General features: G+C 45.9%; 1 protein-coding gene across 4 annotated transcripts in view; it reads left to right on the top strand.

The window, feature by feature from the left end:
• Positions 1–20,112, top strand: part of MIB2 (MIB E3 ubiquitin protein ligase 2) — a 725,636-nt gene that overhangs the window by 589,282 nt on the left and 116,242 nt on the right. For all 4 annotated transcript variants that reach the window (XM_069610141.1, XM_069610142.1, XM_069610144.1 and 1 more), the window contains one exon: positions 14,605–14,823. In XM_069610141.1, the coding sequence (XP_069466242.1) occupies positions 14,605–14,823 (219 nt within the window). The remainder of the gene's footprint in view (positions 1–14,604; positions 14,824–20,112) is intronic.

Consider the following 20,112-nt stretch of genomic DNA (forward strand, 5'->3'; position numbering starts at 1 on the left):
AGTGCAATAGTCCAAGCTAGAGAGAACCAGAGCTTGGGATACCTTGAGCTTCTGGGGGAAGGAGTGGAAAGGCAGAGTACCTCTGAGGAGGTGCAGTCGGAAATTTGACCTCGGGGATGTGGGCGGAGAAGGAAAGGGTGGAGTCAAAGATGACCCCGAGGTTCTAAGCCTCGCAGGTGGGGGGGTAGGAGGAGGGCCAAGGGAGGCCAGCCAGAGAGTGAGGGGAAAGGATGGTGAAGGTGTGCCGATGAGGAGGATCTCAGTCTTGCTGTCAGTCAGACAAAGATCATTGGCGGAACACCAATCTTGAATGGCAGTTCGGCAATCAGAGATGAGAGAGGGAGAGGAGGTGACACGGGGCAGCCTGAAAATGAGTTGTGTCGTCAGCATAGCACTGGAAATTTGAGCAGAAAGTGTCAATGCAGTGGGCGAGAGTTGCCAGGTATTGGTTGAAAAGCCAGGGCGAGAGGTTAGACCCCTGGGGAACACCACAGGTAGAGAGGAATGCTCAAGTGTTGCATCTTGACATTGGATTCAACCAGAAGAAGCACTCCAACTTGCAACTCCTGGGCACCCCTGTTATGGTGGATTTCTAGAAGGAGGCCACCCTATTCATAGTGTACAGGGGAACTCTTGAGAGGTAATCCAAACCCAATCAAGGTAAGCGTGGAGAGTGGTGAAGACTTTGTCTCATCAGAGGTGAGTGGAGTCAGGGGTCCACAATGAGTGCACACAGTGAAATACACAATGGGTCCGCTTATACAGGTAAGTACAAACGTACTATATTTATTATAGACCCAAGAACACACTAGACAAATAAATCAAGCAGGTCATATCACACAACACTCTTAACGACAAAAAACATATACACATTCACCTTTGGTTATAGAAATTAACACAATTCACCTAAACACCAGAATGTAAGGTAAGTAGTTATGCAATAGGGAAACCAGTTGACGAGAATGGAAGCCCTAACTTTATATGTCTGATCCCTAAGTTGAATGGGGTCTTGTGCGCACAAGTCAGTTTGTTAGGTAAGAATTGTGTAGTCTCACACAGTGTTACTGCATCAACACTTATCTGCTTGGTATTAGGTAACCCATCTTTTGGTATAGGGCTATACCACACAAGTTGGTAGTGTGACTGAGCAGCCAAGAGGGGTACATGTAAGCTGTAGAGCTGTACAAATGAAATCCATAAATACAAGTAGCCAAGTAAAACTTAAAACTCAAGGTTTAAGTTATAAATAGTTATTAATTTAACATCGATTTTTAAATAAGCGTTCTTTAAAAAAGTAATTGGTTGCAACAATGTAAATATACTTTTAAATTACTTTCCAGAATCAAAACAAGCTAGTGGATAATCTTTGGATATGTTTCTTACACAATTCCTACACCCTGAGGTGACTTCAATCACATGTACAGTAATGGCATTTATATATCTCACTAGTATACTTTGCAAATTCTGAGGTTGCAGAAAGGAAAGGTTAGGGAAGGAAAAGGGCTAGTCAGTTTCTCAGTTCATGCGAGGACAACTAAATCTTCCAATTAAATCTACATAAGCCTTTCCCAGCAGTAACAGTACATAACAAACTGCCACCTATGAGGGACAAAGCATATCAAAGTCCATTGACTAGAAGAGTCTCCAGGGAGCCAGGACAGACAAAGTCATTTGGGACACAGTCTATGAATCTGATGCACTTCATAGATCAAAGTCTTGCACAAAGTTAAAGAGTCTTTAGAAAAATCACTTGTAGGGTCACAAACTGTTAAGCCTCTGAGAAGAGAGTTGAAATCAACTCTAAAAGGTAAGCCAATGCAATTCCCAACTGAGAAGAGCACAGCTAAAATGCAATAAGGTAAGTACAGCAAGCCTAAACAGTACCTCTGGTTTGAACAAGAGTGGTCCAGCTGGATTCTGTCTTGCTACGGTGGTGCTGACCCTTTTCTATACCCTTGTTCCTGAGCCTAAGTCGTGGGGACAAGAGGGAGGACGTCTGGAGGGCTCCTGCTGCAGTACTTTGGAGGTCGTCGGCCGCTACAGTCTCTTTTCGGATCAGCGGCACATTACGGTTTCACTGCTTAGCAAACACCACTGTTGCATATCTTGGTCAGCGGTTGGACTCTTTGCTCCCTCTGTCTTGCACTCTAGTGAGGGGACTCTGGATCTGGAGGTCCTGCTTCTGGAGGGTCCTTGGCAGTCTCCTGGAGCTTCTAGCCAAATTCGTTCTGCGGCAGATGGTGCACTCTACTACGGACACTCGATCCCTGGCATTGGGCTTCTGCAGCAGCGGAGCGGCACAGCAAGTCAGGGATGGTGGTCCAGTGGAGTTTGGCTTGGGGTTAGTTGGTCCTAGTAACCCAAGGGGAGAAGTCGCTCCGTCCGGAGCTTCTCTTTCGAGGTGAAAAAGGAGTTTCAGCACAGCAGCAGAGCTTCACCTGCGAAATGCAAAGGTCCAGGAGGTTGCAGCAAGCTTCATTCACTGTTTATTCATCGGGTATTCCTCCCAGTGGTCAACTCTGCATGTAGTCCCAAAACCCTTGCCTTTTAAGCAGGTTTATTCCATTCATGCACAGCCTAGGCTGTCAATCACACAGCAGGGTGGCTGTCCTAAAAGGATAGCCAGCCAGCCAATCCGGACTAGTTGCATTCAGGTATTCCTACAGACAAAGGACAGTGGAGTTTTGGGAACCTCCCTCACATCCTGTCCTTCGACACACTGGAGCCAGGGGCGGGCTTCAAGGCTGAAGCCCGCCAAGGGCAAGACAAAGGGCTCAAATCTGTCAACGCACAGAGTAAAACCCAAGAAAGACCTCACAAACTGAAAATGGGGGGGGGGGGACTGGGGAAAATTTTGACAAAATTGGAATTGGTCACCCATGGGTGCTGTACTGCAGCTGAGGGTGTAGCCTGCAGTAGAAAAGCAAACCACTGCCACCAGCCATTTAAAGTAGTTAGGGTAACATAAAAATGTTACATGAGAGAGTAGTATAAGGGGCTACTGGCTAACTCCCCAGCACTCCACGTAAGATGGTGTGTGCTGGACCTACAAAGAGAAAAGGTAAGTAAAGTCAATTTCACTTTACTATTCTTGGGAACTGTAGTTCACACAAGAAAAGGCAGTTAAACCTTATGAGAAATCTAAAAGGATTTCTCTGTGACACTGCACTGAAGGTGCTGTGTGTCAACATACAAAAAGCAGATGCCCATGGAGTTTGTCAGACTCCAAAAACAGTTAAAACACAAAATCCAAATCAGTTAAAAACGCTTGAGAAAAAGGTCTCACTTACTCCAGGGTTACGTATTCTTCGGGACCATAGGTTATAAAGCAGCAGTCCCCATCAGCTTCACAATCCATCCAGTGTTCAGTGTAATTGTGGGGTTCAACCCGTCATTCAGACAATGTCCATGGCCGTCCAATACAACTGTCTAGAAGGTACATCCTGGGTAGTTAATCTGTTTGTGTACACTCATGTACTTTTGTATCCACATTTATTATTATGGTCATGACCAAGGCCTCCTTGCCCACCTTTTTACATTGGTTCAGGGCTATTTTCAAGACACTGATAGCTGTTTGTATCAGTACCAGTATGGCCAATAATATTTTGAGTGTGTTTGCCAACCAGGTGGGTACCCATGAAAACAGGTAATCAAACCAGTCCTCATCTTCAATGTCCTCCACCTCTGACACCTTCTTAGTGTGCAGTTCCTGTAAGGCTGTTATTGCCTCTGTAAGGGTCCCATTCCTTTCATTGTTTGCTGGTATGTACTGTAGGGGAGGCATGGTATCACATGTATGACACTGACACAATGGGTACAACTTGTAAAATCTTTATTGAAATGGTTGGGTTTGGAGAAACTCATACTTGGCCTTATAACTAATATGGGGGTAGTCTCTCACCATCAAATAATAAATAATGCAGTCCTAGTGGAATCTGTCAAATGAATATGGCCTATGCTAAGAAATCACAGCTCTCCTCCCCATGTTAGACCTCACTGAGTAAGGCGTTACCATACCAAGGTTACCATCACAATAAAACCTTAAACGTGGATCGTGGCACGCCTGGCCTTCCATGTTAAAGTCTCTTTTCCTGACTTCCAAAATAATGTTTCAAGCAAAAGGTTCACAAAGGTCCCCGTCTGTCGGGCTCAGACCTCTCACGACAAAGTTCAGCACAAACTTGCAAGGGTTTCCCTTCCGCAAGCGTATTATACTTCAGTCTCCCTCTCCGGGGCTCTGACCACTTTCGGATGTCGAAGACTTTCGAATGTGTGTGGCTTTCTTTACAGACCAACACAGGACACTCCGACTCAAAGGTTACAGTTTAACTTTCACTCTCCCCTTCTCTAGGAGTTAAACTTCTTTATTTCACTTTTGCTGTTCATTTGCTTTATGGCTTCAAACAATGTACCTTTCACTGAGACTTTCGAGTGGGCTACTTCTTTTCGCCTGAGCATTCAGTTACTTTGTATTGCTGATTTTGCAGCTGTCTTTTACTTCAAAGTTAATTCACAGGTCTGGCTTTCCTCGCGTCTCATCCACACGCCTGCAGCCTTCACTATCGATATAATGAAATAGGTGTGCCCCCTGCACTGGTCCACCCCCAGGGTCTGGATCCAAAGGCGATGGCCGTGCCCTGGCCACCTGAGGGAGGGAGACCCTGGAGACTAGCGGGTGAGACACCCTCTGGTCGCGCTCTGAAACATCTGTGTCCTCGTGCTTTGAAACACCTCTATACGATCCCGATATAAATAAACTATCAATTCAATTCTCACATACGGTTCCCCTATGCAATGTAGCCGCATCTGTTTCACAGGGAAACCTGGAAAGGAAATCTATGTTCCCTGTTCTTTCACAGAAAACTGAGTAGGGCTGTAATATCCTTTCCATAAGTCATTGGAAAGTGGCTGGGGCCCCATGCAGGCCAAAAGGGAGGAATTTGAACTGGAACAGTCCCAGGGGTATCGAGAGAGCGGTATTTTCCTTATCGGGTCTATGAACTGGGACCTGCCAATATCCCTTGTGTTAGGAAGATTCATCAGAAATGTGCTAATTCCCTTCTACCTTAGAGACCCCCAACACTTTTGCTGGACTTTAGCAATTACATTTCTTACCTGGAGAGAGTGAAATCAGTTTCCCACTCTGTGTTTTTATCATTTGTGTTTCTGTTTGACTTTGGAGTCTGGCAAACTCCATAGGCATCATATTTACATTGTTACACACAGCACCTTCAGTGCAATGGCACAGGGAAGTCTCTTAGATTTCCCACAGGTTTAAATACCTTCTCTTGGTGAAACTCCTGTTTCCAAGAGCAGTAAAGTGAAATTGACTTTACTTACAAATTGTAACTTTCTAGGCCCAGCACACACTATCTTACCATAGTGTGCTGGAGGGGTTACTTAGTATCCCCTTTGTCTAATTTCTCATGTAACATTTTTATGTTACCCTTTCTACAATTAATGTCTGGTGGCAGTGGTTTACTTTTTACTACCATTGTTTGTTTTTACCGCGGGCTGCAATTGCAGCCTTGGTAAAGCGCCCATGGGTGCAGTGGAATAACTTTGCTAAAAATGTTGGGGGGGACATTGTTAAGATGGATTTCTGAACTCTGTCCTGGAGGGGCAGAGGTTCAGAAGGCCAGCCTAGTTTCTTGGAACAGGGTAACCTCTAGACAAGCCAGACCAATCAGGGTAGCGATGGCAGCGGTCAAGACTAGGTCTCAAGAGGGGTGAGGGTGGCTGAAAACCCGCAATGAGCACACAAAGCAAGGACACTTACAAACTACTCCAAATAGGTGTTATATTAAAAATATATACACATTTATTCCAAGGCCTTTAAAACAATGACCGTAGCGAGAAATCACAATACAACTCTAGTAAACCAACACATACCATACCAATACAATATACATACAAATACAAACAAGTCTCAAGCGTTAGATGCACGAAATGTGTAGTCCACCTAAAAGGGAAGGAAAACAGGCAGTGCGAAATAATGCTTAGACCCAGTCCGCCTTCAGAGGCACCTAACTAAAAGGAAGTCCGAGCCCTACGAAGAGTGGAGCCTTGTGCTCAAAAGTTCCTGCACACGCTGGTGCCAACGGGCAAAAAGGGGAGTCTCTTCGAGGGAATCAGGCAGTTCAGTTTAGTGCACAAATGAAGAAGAACAGAGTTCCGCGACTCAAGCGCAGCCTCCACTGTGGGCAGAAGCAGAGCGCGAGTACGGAAAGGCGTGCTGTTTTGACACAGCGGGGAAAAGCTATGGGCTCCTGCAGGAGGGCGACCAGTTCCTAGCTATGCTACTCACCGGTCCCCGATGCAAGCAGACCCAGGCTTCTCCGCATCAGTTTCAGTCGCTGGCAGGTTCAAGAGAGCAGGGGACGTCTCGTCGTCGTGTTGAGTCTGCAGCAGCAGAGTTGAGTAAAAGACGTCCCAAACGAAGTGGACCCGCACAGTTTGTTACCACAGCAGGGCAACGGAGCGGCCGTGCATATCTGAGCCAAATGTACACTACTCACTTCAGACCTGGGAACGCCAAGTGTACGAATCGTGTGAGAGTTACAAGGACTCGGAATACTACACAACCTGGCGGCGGTTACAGAGCAAGACTCCTGTTTAGGCTGGTCAGTCTGCTGGATGGCCCAGAGACACTTCCGAAGGCTTACGAGCAGGAGATGGTGAAGATGCCGAGAATAGCTGTTCCCCCTATTCCAAGGGTCGAAGTACCAGTACAGGCCTTCTGGTTCGATCAAAGGTGAAAAGGGTTTCACAAGGCGACAGCAGTGCAGAGGAGTAGTCCTTCAGCGGGTCACCAGCGATTCCTCGGTTCAGCCTCTTGGTTGCAGGATACTTGGCTCCTGTATTCCTTCGTTCGTGAGAACTCAGGAGATCGACATGGTAGTGGTGTTTCCAGCCCCCTCTTATCCACGGTTCCCTTCGCGCCAAAACAGAGGGGACCCAATGGGAGATCCGCTCATCAACACTCACACCATACGTGGACCTATCATGGACCACGGTGGTCCCAGGCATTCACACCACCCTAGACTCTCTGGCACCCAGGATGTGTATTGGGACCAGACATCCCAGCCCACATCCTGGAGGCACACACAAGGCCTGTAGAAGCCCGCGAAAGCATTTGTGTTTTCCGGGAAAGTACATGCCCAAATAAGGAAGGCCCCGGGTCGGCTCGACCTGGGGAAGGTGAAGGGAGCAAGACTGTCAGCGGACAGGACAAAGGAGCCTTGTGGTCTGGCCATTTTGGGAGCCAGGCCACCATTTTGGGCTAAGCGCGAGAAACGCGCTTAAAACGCCAAAAGGAGCTCAAAACACAAAAAACGATCGCTGCCACCATTCCCGTCCGTGAATCACTTGCACCGATCAGTTACAATCCTAAACGAGTATCTAGGGCCTGTAGAAGGCTAGAGACCCAAGAGAGCAGTAATTTAGCTTACAGTGCCCTCTTGTGTCATGTTGCATGAAAGCCGCAACATGATAAAAGAAAGAAACTACGGCAAACGTTTCCTGGTACTGATTGTCTTAAGGGCATGTCAGTTTCCCTGTAAGAATGGAGCGAAAGCCCAGAGGAGTGCGGCAGAAGGCTGCACTTCTCTGGCAAAGTCGAGAACAAGGTGAAAAACAACAGCAAAAAGTTTAGGGGTTGCCACATGGAAGGAAAATTACCCACAATTAAGAAATCTTTCCTAACAAGTGCCATCTACGTTAAGCGCTCACTGCTGTCTGAAAATAAGTGGGGCTTTACTTAAGACTTGTCTAATATTCTTTTAAGGGAGTGTATATCTTTTAGTGACCGTGTTTTTGAATTGCGTGCCTGTGTGTTTTTCTAGATGTGGTTTTAAATAAATAATTATATCTCTTTTACACCAAGCCCTGGTCAGTGTTTACTTGTTCTATTGTGTTCTCTTGACCTATTATGAATACTCTGTATACTGCCTAACTCTTCTTGAGGGAAGTCTGACTGCTCAGCCACAGCTACCAAGTGAATCTGTGTGGGTTTACTGCCAAACACCTGTAGTCTTAAATATTTTGCAGTGGTCCCAGAGGGAACAGCACAGGTTTCTGCCTAACACCCAGGGACGCTTCCGAAGGCTTATGTACAGGAGTTGGTGAAGATGCCGAGAATAGTTGTTCCCACTATTCTAAAGGGTCGAAGGGCCAGTACAGGCCTTCTCGTTCGATCAGACGCAGAGGGGTCTCACAGGACGACAGCAGTGCGGGGTGCCAAACCTTCCGCGGGTCACCAGTGATTCCTCGACTCAGCTTCTTAGTTGCAGGATACTTGGCTCCTTTATCCTTTGTTCGTGAGAACTCAGGAGATCGACCTGGTAGTGGTGTTTCCAGCCTCCTCTTATCCAGGAATCCCTTCGCGCCAAAACGGAGAGGACCCAATGGGAGATCTGCTCATAAAACACTCACACCATACGTGGACCTATCACGGACCACGGTGGTCCCAGGCATTCAAGACACACTAGACTCTCTGGCACCCAGGATGTGTATTGGGACCAGACATCCCAGCCCACATCCTGGAGGCTCACAACAGGCCTGTAGAAGCCCGCGAAAGCAGCTGTGTTTTGCGGGAAAGTACATGCCCAAATAAGGATGGCCCGGGTCGGCTCGACCTGGGGAAGGTGAATGGGCAAGACGGTCAGCAGACAGGACAAAGAACCTTGTGGTCTGGCCATTTTGGAAGCAAGGCCACCCATTTTGGCCAAACGCGAGAAGTGCGGTTAACAGGGCAAAAGGGAGTTCAAAACACAAAAAAAACGATCGCTGCCACCAGTCCCGTCCGTGAAATACTTGCACAGTTCATTATGAATCCATCGAGAGTTACTAGGGTCTGTAGAATGACTAGAGACCCAAGAGCGCGGTAATGTAAGTTACGGTGCACTCTTGTGCCATTTTGCGCGAAAGCTGCAACATGAGAAAAGAACTACGGAAAACAACGTTTCCCGGTACTGACTGTCTTAAGGGCATGTCAGTTTCCCCGTAAGAATGGAGCGAAAGCCCAGAGGAGTGCGGCGGAAGGCTGCGCTTCTCTGGCAAAGTCTGGATCAGGTTGTAAAACAGCAAAAAGTTTGAGGGTTGCCACATGGAAGGAAAATTACCTACAATATGAAATCTTTCCTAACAGACATCATGACAACTGAGAAAAAGGGGTGCAGGGTGGCGTGGGCAGATGTTGGCACTGAGGGATAAACTAAAGTACTACATGACAAGAGTCCATTGCCGATGTGCTTGGTTATAACTTTCATTAGACTGATGGGTACATTTTAAAATTAAATTCTAAAGACACGCCAGTCTTCTGAAACTTATAACACCACAGTTGGTCTTTAGAATTCCCTGCATTGAAAACAGTAAAAAAGCCTGCTCCCCCTCTACCTAAAGAGGTCATGCAAATAGGTTGAAAGGAGCTGGTGTTTGATTATTGCCACTAGGGCACTGACTCAAACAAGCATATAGACATAATATGAAATGGATGCCTGCAAGAACAGCGGATTAGGTTGCTTATTCTGATTTCATTAATTACTTGCAACATCTTTTATTTGATTTTCTTAGATGTAGCGACAGTTCACACAAATAGAGTGCATCCCTGATTATTTGTATTTTATTTTATGGGATGCTGAAGTGCACACTATACATAGAATAGCCAAGAGATATGATATGGCATTTATAACGCGCCTATACACATGTGTTTCAAGGCGCTACGAGGCAAAGGGAGGGGGAACAGAGGGACAACAGAGACAATGATCTTTCTAGGCCAAGTGACATTGAGTTTGCGCAAGTGCATTACTAGTACCCCAACTTTTGCAAAAGCGGTCCGCTTTATTTGCATGAACGGCAGCAGGGTTGGCCAGGCTCTTATTTAACCCTATGGAGATACTGTGGGCAAGACTGCTCTGGTGAGCCAGGCTCACTCCCTTCTCCTCGCCTTGCCATGCATCGCCAGAGCGGGCGCGGGGGACAGAGAGAAAGCGAGCCACACACACCACAATAGGCAGCCTGCACAATGCAAGAATCATGCCAAGATAGGCTCTTCATTTGACAAAACTATGCCTCCCTGAATCAAAGAACAACACGCACAGTCCACTTCCATCTACCTTTCTTTAAATATACACATGTCTGAGACTAAGTTTACTACGCCCTGGCGTGTCACAGGTTGCCCCGTCATCTTATTTATCACTTACAGTGCTTAGAGGTTTTAAGTGCTTTATAAAAGATGAATTAAGCCATTAATGATGGCCTCGGAAGACAATGTTCTTGGTATTGGCCTTCAGAGCATGTTAAGGTTTCCAGACCGGTGATGACTCAACTTTCAAGAGGCTCGATTCTAAACGTCTAAACGTGTTGGTGTTGCAGAGAGAGAAGAGGAAGAGTATATATCTGAGCCCTGAGCCTCAGAGGAAGTGTAAAAGTCTCTGCAGGATCGGACTCTTACGATGGGACTGACCATTGGATTGGATGTGGCAGTCACATGATGGGCCTGTGTAATGTTTTCATTTTGAAACTACTTTTTTCCAAGGTGTTTCTTTGAGTTTCACTTTACTTGCTGTCAAAGTATAGAGGTTTGGGAGCCAAATACTCCCTTCAGTGGCCCTCATAAGAGCCTGTCTGTAGCTCTAAAAGAGGCACTATTTGAAATACAGTCTATTTTACTGATTTCCTGATTAGAAACTGGATGGCCCATGCAATGTTTGCCCATGTGGAAATAAAAATCTGTGCACGGTACTCTGATGGCATTGCATACCAAAAATATTGCGACCAGTATTTCTCAAAAATCTGCGGGTGGTATTTTATCACCTACGGATGAGTTAGAAAACAGCCGAAAACCACCAAAAATACCTTATGCTTCAGCCAAAGAGCAAAGTGGTATAAAGGCCAAAATTAGGCCATACATTGACGAGACACATAAATGCATTTCGGAAAACATGAGCACCCATCAACACAATGCCTTAACAGCCAGTCACAAACTTGGAACACACTGGTAGTGCCACATATTGCACAGAGGGAAATAGGGCATACATCTTAAAGGTAATGAAGTCATACAAAGCAAGAAGCTACATCTGAAGCAGACTGTGTAAGTCTGCACTGTACTCAAGAGTTAGGCATTCAGCTATCTTTACAGAAAGCCTAGAGTTACACAGCTTGGCTAAGAATAGACCCTGCTGAGCTCCGCAGATGGGTTTCTGAATTTGTATGGGGGTCATGGTCAGCAAAAGTAAACTTTTCTCTTCCAGTGGCCTAGTGCCTCGAAACTTGTTTCCCCCCTATGGTAGGCATATGCGAATGTTGGCTGTGGAGTCTGCTGGAGTATCGGATTAAATCTAGATGTAGGGGCGGGGGCGACCAGGAAAACCAAGCAGGCAAGTCACTGTTGCCAAGAGCAGCTACGCAGAAGTGACAGAAGAAGCACTGCACTTTTTACAGTGATATTGTGGCGTGGTTGTGCAGCATCATCACTCACGTGATGATATTAAGGCCCAACATGCCCTCTTAGAATTGCGCAAACCTGCAGGTCCATTTGTAGAACTGTGTGCTACAATTCCAAGCGTGTGATGCAGCAAAGAAAAGACGGTTGGCAAAAAGTGATATGGGTGTCGCTGTCATCGGCACCTATGCGTTGAAGACATACAGAAGGCAAGGCCAGTTGCCAGTTAAATATACAGGTTTCCCAATCTCTTGGCTTATTAACCAGGGATAGCGTTTAACTTTCCTGGATGCCTTAATGTCGGGTCTCCCTTTCTCTGCGTTCGCCTCTGCAATCTCTTCCTCCCAATAATATGCTTTATGCGGCAGTCCGTGTCAGGCTTCCTAATGTTTCGCCCATGGCACGCCTCCCCCTACAGTCCGGTTGCTGCGTTAGTTTGCTGTGTAACAGAGTCCCTCCGCCCCCACCAGCTCACCCACCTCTCCCCTCTCCTAGTCCTATTATCCTCCATCGCGGAATCTGCACTTTGGGGTCCTACCCATGGGCGTAATTATAGGTGCCCGGCCCGGCACCTGAGAAATATGGGACAGGACTAGGCAGAGAAAAGCATGCTGCAAATGGGTGAGAATGAAACTCTTAACTGTTGTGCTTTGAATCGACTCGACAATCTTCTTCGGTGCCCGCAACAAGGCCGCAACTTCTTGCAAGGCTTGGGCAGAAGGCACCGACCGTCACCGTAGTGGGAAACTGACTGTCTGCAGTGCGCACTTGCTCCGTCAGGAACCAGGGTACCTTCAGAGCTCGCCTAGGCTAGAAAACTCCAGTGGTGGATGACACCCACACGCATGCATGCGCGCAGCATCAGCGTGCCCTTCATCACCCACACCCACTAACGAATTTCATTGGCTGACAAACGGGCAATGAAATATCGTATAGTCATGTTACTATCCAGATTCTGCAAAGTCTACAAACTGACCGGGCCCACCACGGCGCACACATAGAAGCAGAAAATGAAACTCAGGCTGAGCTTCATTTTCTCCTTCTGCATCAGCGTGCGATCAACTCAGACTGGCGGTCACAATGCAGCCCCCCGGCCCTGCTGCCAAAAGATGGGGGGGACAAATTGGCATGACACAAGTTGGGGTGGGGGACAAACCCCTCCTCCCCCTATAATTTCACCCATACATGGGTGCCCATTTTGTCAAAATGGCCATGGTCGTCTTTTATAGGCTTTTTTTGCTGGAAAGGTCCTTCTCGAGATTTACTCTGCGCACCAAACAAGGTTTGGTCCCTTTGTTAGTTTTGTCTTTGGCGGGATTCACAAGTAAAGCCCGCCTCTGGCTCCAGAGTGTCTGGCAAGGGCAGGAAGCGACGGAGATGCCCGAGACTCCCTGTCCTTAGTCTCCTAGGAGACAGGAATGCACTCTTAGGTGAATGGCTGGTTGGCTGTCCGGCAAGGACAGCCAATCTGCTGTGTGATTGACAGCTGGGCTGGAATGAATGGGAGAAACCTGCAAAAAAGGCTAGCCCCTGAAAGACTCTTCTACCTCTGGCTCTGTGTATTACCTTTCCCCAGGAAAGGGTTAATTTACTTTGCGTTGGAGGGTTTTAAAAAGTACTTACCAGTTTATGAAGATTTGTTAACTTATCCTTTATTCCTATATCTAACCTTTACACCACAAACAGTATAACTCTAAATGTACCAGTGATAAAGCAATGTCCACAGTGTCCTAGCTATTTAAGTCACCTGAGTGTGTAGGAAGTGTTTGTGTGCCATCCCCAATGGGTATCATCTGATTTAGAGCAACCAATTGTGTGTTTTGAAAGTGTACTTGAAAGTTACATGTGATTTTCTCCCTTCTAAAGAAGGCTTATATAACTGACTGTAGAAACCTTGAGTACAAGTGTTTATTTGAATAACTGTCACTGTGAACCTCTGTGTTACAAACTTACTGCTCACATTGACCCCTCTTGAGATAAACCTGGCTGTTCAGCCACACTACCAACCTGTGTAGTTCAGACTTACACCAAAGGTTGGGTCCCTGTTGCCAGGAGGTCAGGGATGTTGTAATGCACCCAAAGTGTACTGCATGTAATGTTGCCTAAATGTCGAAGATGGAGAGTTATCTGGAGTTGAGCTGTTGAGGATGTATGAGGAGTGAACCCAGTTACCGTCATAGGAGGATGAAACTAGAGCAGGAGATAGATTTACAAGACCTGAGGAGGAGAGCAGGCCCTCTTTCCTGACAGAGAGACCAGGGAGGTTCCGGCGGTGGTGGACTACGCCAGTCCATGAAAGACTTCAGTGCTTGGAGGTGGTATGAGACCATGCAATCTCACCAAGGTACGGGGAGGCTATGATGGAGGTAGCAAGGATGGGGGCATCAAAGGGACCAGGACACTAGAACAGAGAGGTAGTCAACGGACAGGTAAATCGCAAGCCTGTTTCGGAAACCCTAGGAGAGTAAGTTAAGAAAGGTCCATCTTTCTTAAACTTCAATAAAATAAACTACGACTCTGACAAGCCCATTGTGTGTTGGTTCTGGAAGAACCTTTCCATGGACTCTCTGGAAGTGTTTGGTACCGCCCAAATACCCACAACCTGAAGACAAAGACAAGGTTCTTCCGTTAGACAGTAGGGCAGGGCCAGGACGAGCCCAAATCGGGGTCGTTTTAAGAGACCTTATTCTTTGCCCACAGTTCATTATTGAAGAATGTCTTATGTTTTTGTTGTGTAAATAACTTGTTACCTTCTTGAACTACATCCTTGTGTCAGCTTTTTTCTGCTTCCCACTCGTGCTGGCTGTGGCAACACCTATCTATGCCAACAAGAATTGCACATAATAGGACAGAGTAGAATCTTGCTAATCCAGTTTGGCCCATAATTAGGTTAGGTGGAGATAAGCCTGTTTGGGTAATCATTTTCCAGTCTTTGTCACGTTAGTGCTGTTGGAAGTAAACCAGTTTGTGTCTTGAAAATGCTAATTGGAACTGGTCCAATATGGGCCCTAATTTATTTAGTTTGAACTAGGTTTAGGTCTTCATGACTTAATTGGGACGAACAAACCTGAGGCCTGCTCAAGAACGTTGAAAAACTAGCCGTTTTGTTTCTAAGAATGCCCAAAGGCTCCCGTAATGTATGATACTTATGTATGTTTTAGGGTCGCTGTGATGTGAACCTCAGGAATAACCGAAATCAGTCACCACTACATCTGGCAGTAACCCAGGGCCATGCAGGGTTGGTGCAGCTCCTGGTACGGGAGGGCGCAGATGTGAATGCAGAGGATGAGGATGGGGATGCACCCTTGCATATTGTACTGGAACGGCAGCAACTCATGTCCATTATGGCGGAAGGCGAGGGCTCCTCCCTCTTAACCAAGGTAAGGGACAGAAAGGAATTCCATATTTATTTACCTAAGTGCTCATTTGTGTAAAGATAAGTTTAAAACTGTTTTAAGCATTGTTAGGAAAGATTTCTCTTTAGTGCACCTTTCCTTCCATTTTTATGGACCCCCAAACTTTTTGCTTTTATTTTTTTATCCTGGCCTGTACTTTTGCCAGGGTTTTCCTGGGTTCCTGTAATATATGTTGTTTTCTCTGTGGTTGTGCTTGGTTTGTTTAGCCTTACCTTTTATCTACAATGTGTGGACCGTCTCCCAAGCCAAGATGGTGGATCCCATCTGGCATCCTGATTGGCTGGGGAGAGATAAAGTACTGTGGCTGGGCATTCACTGTCGTCAGCCCAGCTGAGAAGACCTACTGTTCAGGAGCTCCATTACTTCAGGCCAAATAACTTTGGGGCATCTTTTGAAATTAAGAAGTTAAAGTCGCTGGGTCTGGAGCAGAGGAGAGAAGCAGGCAGCAGTTTTAAGCCATCAAGTTTCCAGCATAAACTAAGTGTTGTACTGCTAATTATCTGGATAGACTGTCTAATTCAGTTTGTGGAAAGCTTGCCTTTATTTTAAACAAAGACTTTGAACTGCCTTTTTAAATAACTTCAGCTTGGGATTTACTATCATTTTAGCGCTGAAGCGTTATCTGAATAGTGTGTGGCAGCTTGCCCTGCGCATATTTCGATTCTTTTCTCATATATTGTTTCATGTTGGGAAACAAACGTGACTCCCAGCATGGTTTGTTGACATTCATTTGTGCAACTTTTAAAGCACGGGTTGTGCAGTGGCTTTGCTTCAATAATTCTTTCATTGGAGACAGCAGGGTCGCGGGTAGCGCAGTGACAGGCATTAGAGGTTTTGGAAACGGGGAACTTTTTCTAGCAACTCAGGGTCACTTCAAACCCGCAACTCAAGCCTCAGGAGGATTTCAGAGACAGTTTTTATGGAGTACTTCATCTGAATGTTTTTTTTTTGTTTAAAACTAAGCCACAAGCTCATGTAGAGTTGAACTAAATGACTTTAGTGAATCAGCCAACGCTGTTCTAGGTTTTCCAAGAACCTCAGACTTTCATGTTAAGTTACCAAGTTACAAGTGTATTAAAAGGAACAGACAAGAAATAGACTTCCTCTGGGCAGTTTGCAGAGGAATACCAGGTATTGAATTTTTAATTATTTTCTAAGGGGTCCGGGGAAGTAGGGGGCAGGAATGTATTTATGAGTGTAGTAATTAGCAAGACATGATCTCTTTTCCTTCTTTCCTCTGCAGATCCACAAGAAGTAGTTTAAGGAGATCGGGGATTTTATTATTTTATCCACTTCCCCTTTTCCCTTGGAGTGTGCCGTGCTCAGCTGTTAGTCTGGTAGTTCAGGGTGTGACACTCTGGAGGGACTGTTGGGGTTCAGCAGCTTCTGCAGACAACGTTTTACAGTGCAGTGAAGCCTTAAGCTTCACTACATTGTCTATTGTTCATCTCTTATGGGGACACTGACCTGTCCTTCAGACTGCCTTTAGTATAGTACGGCAAAAGGGGACCCTTTTTTTTTTAAGCGGGGGCCTGACTCTAGAGAGTGAATGGATTATCAATAGGAAGAATTAGAGTCAAAAGCTACTACCCCTGTTCCTCAAACGCACTGTAGGTGCGTACAAGCTGCAGCATGGGCTAGTTTTAACAAATATTAGCCGAGAAGAGATCACAGAGAAGGGAAATGGATCCACAGGGATATATTTTAATTAGTCACTAGACGAACATCTAAAACGGCCAGGGACAAAAAGGTCTAGATAAAGCAAAATCAACGTCAATCACAAAAGTAGGCATCCATTTTGTGTGGGTTAGTAGCAGAAAAATAGTGCGGCAGAGAAATAATAACAGCACATTTTCATGTACTACTCTGAAATAGTAGCACGCCTTTTTCGTCGACACACAACAGTGGATGTTTCTGGTTAGGAACATAGTAGGCCAACAGAGAGGCGTGTTGTCTGAAGGAACCGAACTGTCGATAGGACGCAGTTGATGGAAAGGTATGAAGTATACCTGTATTAGATATGGTGTCTTCTTGGAATGGAAGGTTATTTGTTGAAACACAGTCTGAAGTACTGGCAGGATGAGATTAGAGAGGAGATCATGCTGCGGTTAAGTTCTTAGATGTTAAGCAATAACATCCAGATGGGTAACGCTGTTTTGTCAGCGTCGAAAAAGTGATTTGCTGCGTGGCGGTAAATAGAATTTCTGTGCAGCAAAAAAATGCAGGCGGCTAGATTTGCGAACCAGAAACGCTTACTCCTAGCGCGACATGGCTCTAGTCGGAGCGGTTCCCTGTTGCCTGCCGATACAGCTCGTCCTACCTCGGAATCTAGCTGCCTGCATTTTTTGATGCCCAGAAATTCTATTTACCGCCAAGTGATACTTTTAGATGTTTGTCATTTTTCATAGTGATATTTGCCCATAAATAAATATCGATTTGTATGCATACTGTCTTAAGTGTAATTTGTGATTCCCATTGTTTGTACTCATTGTGGACCCTTTAAAAGCTCACCACCTATTGAGACTTGGCCTAGACCTCTCATCACTCCTACCTTGAACTGGTTTGGCTACATCTCCCAGAGTTCTCCCTGTCACAATATAGGTTGGCCTTCTATACATCTTTCTAACAGGCCAGGAGTATAGAAAATCAGTCCTAACAATTATTAATGGTAACTGTCATTAGCCATTTTTCTTTCAGGAATGCCGGTCTCAAGCAATTGCCCACCTTTTTTAATCCTTTTGTTCTGTATGTTGCCATATTTTCATTGTCAAGATATGGTGCATCATGCCATCCCTTAAGGGATATCCGATGTGAAGGGCAGGCTCATCGACTTCAATACTGCTATGATAGATCATAGCAGTTCTGGCCTGAAGTTACGGCAGCACCAAGAGAACATCTGGAGATTCCAAAGGGTGATTGCCTCCTTTCTGAGGTCTCCCAAAAGAAAAAACACCTGGAAGGGTGCACATCACCGAATTTCATAACCAGCAAATAGTTTGACTTTTGCAACGGGTCTGATCTTTTTGATAACTTTTATTCTTTTAGTTCAGAACATGTTATGATCTTTTGTTTATTCTGTATGAATCCTGTTGTTTCTGTGCATGTTTTAATGCTTTTATGTATGCATATTCTGAATAAAGTGTCAGGTCCCAGACAAAATTCTTTTTCAGAAGATGCTGAATCCTGTAAACCTTTCCCAAGTTTTCTCTCTGCCAGTACATTAAATACAGTGACATTCACAACACAGTCAAAGGAGAAGTGGATAAAATAATAAATTCTAGGTAGTTATGAACTCTCATTGGATCAACTTCTCGCGCTTGTTAGTAAAGTTTTTTCTCTTGGAGTAACACTTCCTCCATATACTATGGATGCCTGTTAGGCAGAAACCTGTGCAGTTCCCTCTGGGACCACTGCAAAAGATTTAAGACTACAGGTGTTTGGCAGTAAACCCACTTGGTAGCAGTCTGTACCACACAGATTCACTTGGTAGCTGTGGCTGAGCAGTCAGACTTCCCTCAAGAAGAGTTAGGAAGTATACAGAGTATTCACAATCGGTCAAGAGAACACAATAGAACAAGTAAACACTGACCAGGGCTTGGTGTAAAAGAGATCTAATTATTTATTTAAAACCACATCTAGAAAAACACACAGGCACTAATAGTAAGCAATTCAAAAACACGGTCACTAAAAGATATACACTCCCTTAAAAGAATATTAGACAAGTCTTAAATAAAGCCCCACTTATTTTCAGACAGCGGTGAGCGCTTAACGTAGATGGCACTCTAATAGTTCGTTTTAAAAAGGGAGAGAAAAGCAGAGAACAAATTGAAACAGATCCCAACACTTTTACAAGAACATAACAAGAGAGGAAGGCAAAGTAAAACCGTGAATTCAGAGTCAGTAGGCCGGATCCGCTTTAAGAGGATCGAAACGAAATGTGTCCAAGGTCACACGGTTGCAGTGCACAAAAGTCTTGTAACGGTTCAAAAAGGAGTGGGACCAAAGAAAGGGACCAGTTAGAAGGTCAAGGCGGCCAGCCCAGTCCAGAAGGTTATGGGGTTATTATTACCTTGTAGCAATCTTTAGAAAGGGAGGCCTGGCGGACACGGTACCTTAAAGTGGTGAGAACACTCCAGCGGGGGCAGTTGTTCCTGGCAGCGGATGCAAGTCGGTGCTTCGTCCAGGGGAAGAGAGGATCTCGTCGTGGAGGAAGACAGGAGTCCGTTGCACTGCCAGGGAAGAAACCAGCCGCAGAGTTTCTCAGGTACAAGGAGCGGTCCGTTGATTCGCGGTTCAGTGGTGAGTGGCTATCCGGCCGCCGGGGTGCTTGGCACGGGCAGTTCGACCACAAACCGGTCTGAGGTGCGAAGAAAGAAGGTAAAACTGGTTGTGCCGACAAGTCAGGGGAAAAAGCATCTCCGGCCAGGAGATCTTCTCTGTCGTCGGGAAGTGGCGAGTCGATTCCGCAGGGCTCCACCGGTGGTGTCATCGTGGTAGGTTGGCTCAGCTTCTCCCTCGTCGGATTCTCAGGTCCTGTGGCGACTTCTGAAGTTCCAGTCCCCAAAGCCCTGCTTTTTTGCAGCATACCCCCATTCACTCAGCCTAGCTGTCAATCAAACATGCTAAGTGGTGAGCTGGCCGGCTCACCACTTGGGCCAATCACACAAGAGTGCGACTTGCGTTACAAAGGTAACTCAGTCCAGGGTGCCTAAACCCCCTCCCACACCTCCTGTGGTACCCAGACAAAGTGGCACCATTTTTGGAGGCTTCTGGGGAGAAGCCCGCCAAAAAGTGGAACTAAGGGCTCGACTTGGGTTGGAGTCACAAGAGAACACAGACGCCATTTTAGAATCGAGTCCTGGCAAAAAATACCAACTGGCGAATTAATATTAATTAAATAAACCAGCGGTATGTTCAAGGCTATGAGAATTAAATAATTAAAGTTGGTAGTCTCGAACAATGGGAAAATCCCATAGGAAAATATTTGCGGTCGAATATATCAAGTAGTTTCCACTGCCACCAGCCAAAACTCGATCAGGGGGGACAGAGACGTGCCCCCTCGACTAACAGACCCCGGGGCAATCAAATTGCCCCCACCAGTACGTCCACAATATGATTGTTTGTACTGGTTTCTGTTAATAATTTGGGACTAGTAAAGCCAATGGTGACTTTACATGCCCTGGGAGACAGTAGTCAGTCCCAGGGTATGGAGTCTATGGTGGGGTGTCACTATGACACCCGTGTGTTACTGCA

Source organism: Ambystoma mexicanum, chromosome 8, assembly GCF_040938575.1.
Source record: "Ambystoma mexicanum isolate Mex_15411 chromosome 8, UKY_AmexF1_1, whole genome shotgun sequence".
NCBI classification, from domain to species: Eukaryota; Metazoa; Chordata; class Amphibia; order Caudata; family Ambystomatidae; genus Ambystoma; species Ambystoma mexicanum.